Source organism: Pteropus alecto, unplaced genomic scaffold (genome assembly GCF_000325575.1).
Source record: "Pteropus alecto unplaced genomic scaffold, ASM32557v1 scaffold3, whole genome shotgun sequence".
NCBI lineage: Eukaryota > Metazoa > Chordata > Mammalia > Chiroptera > Pteropodidae > Pteropus > Pteropus alecto.
This window is the reverse complement of record NW_006442484.1, coordinates 69,031,144-69,039,059: the sequence shown is the minus strand read 5'-3', so window position 1 is coordinate 69,039,059 and position 7,916 is coordinate 69,031,144. Positions and strand designations below refer to the sequence as shown.

General features: G+C 38.3%; 1 protein-coding gene across 1 annotated transcript in view; it reads left to right on the top strand.

Annotated features, from left to right (window-relative positions):
- The window catches only part of PLEKHM3 (pleckstrin homology domain containing M3), a 169,474-nt gene that overhangs the window by 74,552 nt on the left and 87,006 nt on the right, over positions 1-7,916 (top strand). Inside the window, exon 5 of the mRNA XM_006921397.3 lies at positions 7,866-7,915. Within this exon, the coding sequence (XP_006921459.1) occupies positions 7,866-7,915 (50 nt within the window). The remainder of the gene's footprint in view (positions 1-7,865; position 7,916) is intronic.

Below are 7,916 nucleotides of genomic sequence, written 5' to 3'. Positions count from 1 at the left end.
AATGTATACTGAGTGAAAGAATGACGCCTGTCCTGTGGGCCTGACTCAGTACACCCTGGGTTGGCTTTATCATACTCACCAAATGTCCCCCCAAGTACAGATGGCTCTACCGATCACCACTGCAATGTGGTCTCCCAGCATGCTGGGAGACATGCTGGGCTCTTCCCTCTGCCACACCTGCCTTGCCTAATCAGTTAGCAGAAATCAGCTGCGGAATTTTAGCTCGAGGTCATGATTTCCACTGTGCCTGCAGCCCCACCACACTACCTCAGACCGCAGCATCACTACGTGAAAGAATTCAGCAGCTTCCTAACTACGTTTCCTACCTTCAAGTCTTGCCCCAATAATATTTCAGAGAAGTTCTAATTTTCCCCAACAATACCACGAAAAAGTCCTCTTCTCACCTTGGATAAATTTCATACCCTCCTTAGTCTCAGTTTCTTCATATTTGGAATGGAGATAATAATAATAGAACTTACTTCATAAGGTTGCTGTTTGCTTAAATGAATGAGTCACAGAAAGCACGTAGTGCAGCGTGTGGCACACAGGTGCTCAATTAATGCTAGCTTTTACCATGATTGCATATAAGATAAAACAAATCTCTTAGTTTGACATCGAGGCTTTCTGTGATCTCTAGTCCCTGCCTTTCTAGTCTCTGCTTCCACTACCTCCCCACCCCCTCACATTTATATAACAGCCAGAGTCTCTTCAGTAAGATCACATTCCTTCCTGTTCCCCAGTCCTGCCATGCTATTTCACACCTCTTGTCTTCCACTTGCCCTCATTTTCCAGGCAAATCCTAAATCCAGTTTAAATCTCATTTCCTCTCCTGATTCTTTCCTTCCCCTCCACAAGACAGAGTTATCATTCTCTCCTCTGCATTTTGTACTTGACACCTGAATATAGGCTATAAATATATTTGCCATGTGTGTATTAGATAAAAACTTATTTAGAGGGAAAGTACACTGGTTGAATTTGGTTTAGACAGTTAGATTAATCTCCTTGGAGCAGGGCTTTGACAGCTAAGAGAAGTGTGTAGAGAGCAAGTGAATGAGGCAGTCCTAGTTCGTGATCATTGAGGGCTTAGGCCGGTGGCACCTGCCAGTAGAATACATGCCATTCAGTGGAGCTAAAGCAGAAAAGGAGTCACTGAATGAAGAAAATGGAAAAATCAGGCATGGGTTAAGAAGATGTGAAATGGAAGAGGAAATCCAGGTCTGTTTTCAGGAACTGTAAAGGTCACTCAGACCATCAATTTAGCCATCACTGACACTTGCAATTTTTCTATAAAGCCGACATTTTGCCATGGTGGTCATTCAAATAACAAGGTTTGATTTCGAGAGAATAGGTAACTAACTAACTGAAGCTATCAGGTACCCTCACTTTATCCATGTTGCACCTGGGGGAAATCTCCTTTGTCAGACCATTTCTTCCCAGGATCTCAGTGGACCAGGGAAGATTTTAAAGGAAGAACAGAGCTGGTCAATTTTATCTGATCATCTCTTACTGGTTTTAAGTAACGATATTCCATTTAGTGCAGTGACTGTCTGTCTTTGCTCAGATGCAGGATTTAACTTAATGTTCCTAATTGTGAGAATCAATTCAGACCTATCATTTTCCAAAACCAGACATCGTTCTGTTATATCTGCCTGCTCTCCCTAATAGCAAGTACGTGACTGGCTTGACTATCCATTTAAAAGAGAAAAAAATGGTTTTGCAAAGCAGGATGAAATATGTCATCTTAAGCTGTTTTCTTGTCTGCTCTCTGGAGTAATAATAATCCTAATTATTTTTAAAGCAGGATTTCATCTATTTTCCAGGATTGCAAATTGAATTGAGCTCCAGGATTACCCAGCAGTTAAACCCTATCCTCAAATTCTATAGCCATTTTCTAATGAAATTCTCTTTGAAGATAACCCCCTACCCTCCCAGCCGCGTCCCCCCTGCCCTTCATTCAAAAATACCATGCATGACAAAGAGGTGGTAAGGAACTCAAAGTCTGCCTCAACTCTTCCTAAGTAGTTCCCTTCCATTGTGCTTTTTAAAAATATTTTTCTATCCTAGCCTGAATATTCACATTCCATTCAGCTAGGGATTTTCCATGTTACATAAACCATTTCCTATCTCTATATCTTGAGAGACATTCAAAGACATTCAAGGCAAGCTCTATTGACCTTGCTGAGGCTGGAGAGTAGCTGTTGATGGGAAAAACCACTTGTTCGGAGTCATTTGGAGATTGTGAGAACTGTTAGTCTGCAGTGCCTCTTTTAACAGGACAAAGAAGTATTATGGTTGAGATTGATTTCATTAAGACTTTTGCCATGATTTTTCAAATTAGAGTTGGGAAAAAATACTGGAAGGAGAAACCTTATACCAAAGCAATAAGTGGTTATTTGACTGTGATAAGATTATGGATGATAATTTTTTGTTGTTTCTCAATTTTTATTCTCCAACTTTTTAGTAATGTGATTATATTTTTATTTTATAAATTTTAACTGTGACCTAGCTCCATATATTCTGTTTAAGAAAATATATACTAGCAATTAACCTTTTAAAATGCCTCAGACTAAAATCTGTCCTGTGGTAGATAACTTCAGTGTGGTTTAATGTGGTATGGGAGGCTATTCCATAAAGAAATTGCTGTGTGCTGCTATACTTTTATTCTTTTTTGATTATAATATACTTTTACAAATTTCAAGATCCAAAAAGTACAAAAGGCATACATATACATAGATAATCTCCCTCCCACCTCTTTCTCCCATCCACTCTGTTTTCCTTCCCACAGGCACCAAATTACTCCTTTCTTATATATCCTTCCAGTGGTAATTTTCCATACATGTGTTTTTTTACACAGAAGTAACAATAGGTACTTCTGTGTTATACAGTGCATTTGTCATGAGAAGGTGTAAAATGGAAGAGATGTGGATTCTGTTTGTAACCGGTATTGTGAAGCCTTTTATGAGCTTTAAAATAAAGTTCATCTCATGGTGTCAAAAAAAAAAAAAAGGTGATATAGGATGCATGCTGCTCTCGGAGAACTTTTTATTTAGATCATAAAACTCTTCCTTGGGCTTTTTTTCCCTTTTAAATAGCCACTATATTCTATCATGAATTTTACACACACATACACACACACACCAATTTATCCAGCCTATCCTTTTTTTTGATGGACATTAAGGTTTTTCCAGTCTTTTGCTATTATAGACAGATTCAGTGAATAACTTTACACATCATTTTTAATATAAGTTCTTTCATTCATGAGACTACAGATAACTTCCTAGATGTAGGTGTGTATATTTCTGAGTTTGATGGATGTTGCAAATTGTCCTCAACTGGTGTTGTATACTATTATCTTACATCTTGCAGGCACCTTTCTTCCCTTACTACCAGGATGTCAGCTGTCACTGTGATGCCTCTAGCTGTTTTTCCCCTTTTCTACTTATTACCTCTAAATATGTTGTAAACTTAGAAACAAATAACCAAGGTGTTATAAGTGTGTTGTAAAGCACTCATTCATTTCTACAGCAAGTATTTATTGAACAATTATTGTGTTCACTATTGGGACATAGTCTCTACCTCGTAAGGGAGAAAGGACAGTAAACAAATACACAAATAAGTGACTTCTAGATAAATGAAGTGTTAGTGGACTTTGGTTTTTGTTTTAGAGTTAAAATCAAATGGTAACCTACAGGCCAGTGTGCTAATTACATTATAGGGTAGCCTCCTTGCTTTCTATTTGACTTGGGAGTAGGGAAGGACAGAATAGGGACAGGGATCACCTCTTTTAAAGAGTTAAGAGCAGATTGTTTATGGTAGAGTTATTAAACAATAAAAAGAATGGTGAATGTAAGCAATGCTAAAAGAGCATAGAGCAGAGTATCCAGAGATCTGAGTTTTGGTTCTAATTCTGCCACAAAATAACCTCAGAGAAATCATTTATGCTCTCAGGACTGAATTTTCTATTAAATATAGGTAATGGATTAGTTCAGCATTTCTCAAAGTGTGTTCCATGGAGCATTAACAAATCTGTGCATGTTAATAGGTGTTACTCAAAATTCTACAGGAGGACTACGGCTAGGCCACCTTTATAATTGGAACAGGGCCCCTCCAGGAGAGTGCAGCCCTGGGAGCTCACAGCTTGGCAAGAAGATGAAGGAAGTTAGAGAACGATGCCCTTCCTCTGGTTGATGAGCGTGGGGGGGGGGTGGTTGGGAGGGCAGTGCAGGCTGGATTTCATCACATACAGCCTGCACAGCGTTAAACAGCTGCCATGTCTGTAGGCAAATAGGTCTGGGAAATGGCTGGAGTAAGCAGGTTTTCTCTTCTCGTACAAGATGTCCCAGAGCTTTGATAGGCTAACATGCTGCACTTGGAATCACCAAGAGAAGAATGTGGCATGTGGCATATTTGTTGTTGGACCTCAGAACATCTTTTCTGTAGGATAAGTATTCCTTGGAACACAGGTTGAGAAAAACTAAACTAGATTACCTGTACCAGTCCTTGTTATTCTAAGATATGTTCTCATCTGTTTTGTTCTGATACTTTTTCCTCCCCTAACAAAAACTGAAGTCCTCACTGCCACCACCACATCACCTGCAAGCTGCTGTCTATGGCTAAACATTCCCTTTGCCCCATTGCTTTATTACCCAGGGCTATTTTTGTTGGGGAACATACTAGGATACCCATCCAAAACCTCTCTCTCAGAATTATGTCAATCTGAACAATATTCTTTTTTAGAGGTAGCTGTCACCAGCATAAATCTACATCAGTGATGCTTAATGTTCCAATCAAATGACAAATATATTTATAAATATATATGTGTATGTAGCAGATTTGGTTATTATTCATTTGTAGCTAATTTTAGCCTGATGATACTGTTTTTTCCGATGCCTAATGAGCGTGAGGCAGGGAAGAGACCTATTCTCACCTAGACTTCCTCTTTCCTAGCTCTCTTAAATCATGACTGCAGTGCTGTGAAGAGAACCAATTCACAAACTGCAACAAAGCCACAGTCACGGAGTTGAGCTCTTATAGCTTAAACTATTCTGTTAAAAAGCTATGGAAAGAACTTAGTTTATATTAACATTATTAATTAAAATAAAACATTATTTAGTAAAATACTAATAAGTCAATAGGTAAATGAACTATTGACCCTGTAAAATTTGTTTCAAATGTGGATGGAGTGGGATCATGGAAAAGAATACCAACCAAAACCATTTTTAAAAAGAAAGAGTATTGGGCTCATCCATCTGTACTTACGAGCTGAGTTTTCATATACATCAGAAACAGCACTCAGGCTTTTCATGTTTTTCATAATTTGGTTGGCAGGAAATAGGACAGTAGCTGTTAGCTCTTAGGTCGAATATATTCTATGTTCACATATACCTCATGTAATGTTTATATTAACAAGAAACAAACTTTCTCTTACATAAACCTTACCACTGAAGACTGTCATTGGCTTCCTTCCCTAAGTATATATTTTTTAAACATTTTTTAAAAGCTTTTCAATTACGGTTGTGTTTGGAAGTGGAATCCTCATACCAGTGTGGAGGATCATTTAGAATTTAGGAAGTCGGTGGGGATACGGTACTCTATTTTGCAAAAATAGCCTATCATGCCAAATTTTGAGTTCTCTCAAAAATTTCCTCACCAGTATAAGTGGTTGATTCTCAAAAACAAGCATGCGCTCAGCCTTGCTGCCAAACACGGCTCAACATGACAGAGATTTGTTCACATATTCAGATAGCTGCGGTCACAGTATGCTCCATATTCTTAACACTAGTTCATAACCTTGCAAAGCAGGGCCTTAGACGTTATTGAAACTAGCTCCGTTTTTGTTTTTAGTAATTTCAGTTTATGAATGCTGATGATGTCAGTAGCTGCTGTCCCATTTGTCTTACTTGCTTTTACTGTCTCTGTAAAAGATTTTTTTTTTTCCCTTTGGGGCTTAAGTGCCACCTGAAGAGAGAAGCCTTTTAAGGCCTGGGAGACTGGCCAGTGCCCTTTGTCCTTCTGTTCACCTACTAAAAGGTAGCATTGTTAACCTAATTCTACCGGGCCCTGACTCAGTATAAACACTGCTCAATAGAGCCAGAAAGACTAATTGAATTGTATAATACATCATTTTTCAGCAACAGTTTCAAATGGATTGCACTTCATTTCCCATAACACCATCCATTTTTTCCTCATTTAAGATATTTAAATATAGCAAATATGATATATTTAACCGTGATAAATAAAATACTTGAACCCAGTTCTGACTTTCCCCACTGAACCGTGAGCTACATGAGGACAGGGCTGCACCTGTTTTATTTTCCACGGAATACCTAATGCCCGCTCCAGTGTCTGGCATGTACCTGTGTCTTTGTGCCTCAGAGTGAGGCATGATTTAGCCCTGCCACATGTTATTTCCAGTCCGGTAAAATAGTCAAAGGTTTTCACTAATTCTAGGTGCTTTTTTGTGAGCTGAATTTGCAGAGACTGTAAACTTTATTACCTCTAACTCTAGGACCCCAAAGGATCACACAAAACAGCAGACACCTCAAAAATAATTGCTAATAAGGGAAAAAACTGAGACTTTGATTAGAAAAAACCCTGATACATTTCTGCATTTCTATAAGGAATAAACTTTTGTATGAGCTTTACCATAAAAGAAAACAATATCGAATTTCATAAATATGTTTTTAATCAACATACAGTACCCATACATTTAGTTATCACATGTACAGATTGATGGGTTTCCATGGCTGTGTCTATTTGTCGTACTCTCCTCTGTCCCATCCTTGCCCACCAAGTGAATTTCTATTTGTCTTTCTAGACCTCGAGCCAATGTCGCTGGCTGTGCCTGCCCTGGCTCCTAACTCCCTTCCCTCAAGCACAGGTGCTTTCTGCCTCCTCTAAGCTACCAGTGGACCTCATCCATACTTCTTTTGAATTTGTTGACAGGCTATGTGCTACATATATTTTTTGTTTTAAATATTTGTCTATTATACTAAATAGTGAGTCCCTTGAAAGTAGAGACTGTATCTTAATTTTATTAATAATCTTCTAGCCTAGAGTGTGAAACAGTGATTTTCAATTTTTTTTTTAATAAGCAAAATTGTTTTGTTTTTATGTTGAATTCCAGCCTTACTCCAAAGTCTAGAGAGGTTTTACCTTCCATAAATAGAAACTGAGCCAACTCTGTGTATCACTAGCCAGTCCGTGTCTCAGTATCAGTGAATTGGTATATAAAGATTCTCAAAAATTACCCACGTGTTATGCATTATTCAGGCAACTCCCCCTGTCTCTCAAATGCATTGTTTCTGCTGATGACAATGACATTTTACAGTCAACTTTCATAGTTTCATCGTTTACTCCCAGAGGTAGATATAGAGTTGGACGAATATATTAGCCAGAGGCAGCCCAAGCTCAAAGTTGTTCTAATAAGAACGACTCCTTTCTGTTCACTAAAGTATGTTTGAGCCTGTTTTTTATGCATTGATAGTACAGAGTGGCCCGTATACCTCTTACCCAGTTTCCTCCATTGGTTACAGCTTAAATAACTGTAGTATAATATTAAAAAAAAAAAAAATCATATTGGTATACTGGGTCTGTATATTTCTGTCATTTTATCACATGTGTAGAATCATGTAATCGAGAAACAGAATTAACTAATGCTTTTCAATGGCAAGGTCACTTTTACCAGTTGAGTTTCTGGAAGAGAGAAAGGGAAGCCAACATTTATATTTAGTTAAATTATGGGCTTGTTCATTTGGCTGTGTTCAGAAAAGAATATGACTTTGATATTTAAGCCACGGTTCCTCGTTTGAGGTGTGGAAAGCTGGATGAGTCACCGGAACTGACTGAGGGCGTTTATTTCGTAGGTGTCTAAGCAGGCCAAAGAGTTTCTAGAGTACGTGTATGAAGAGCCCCTG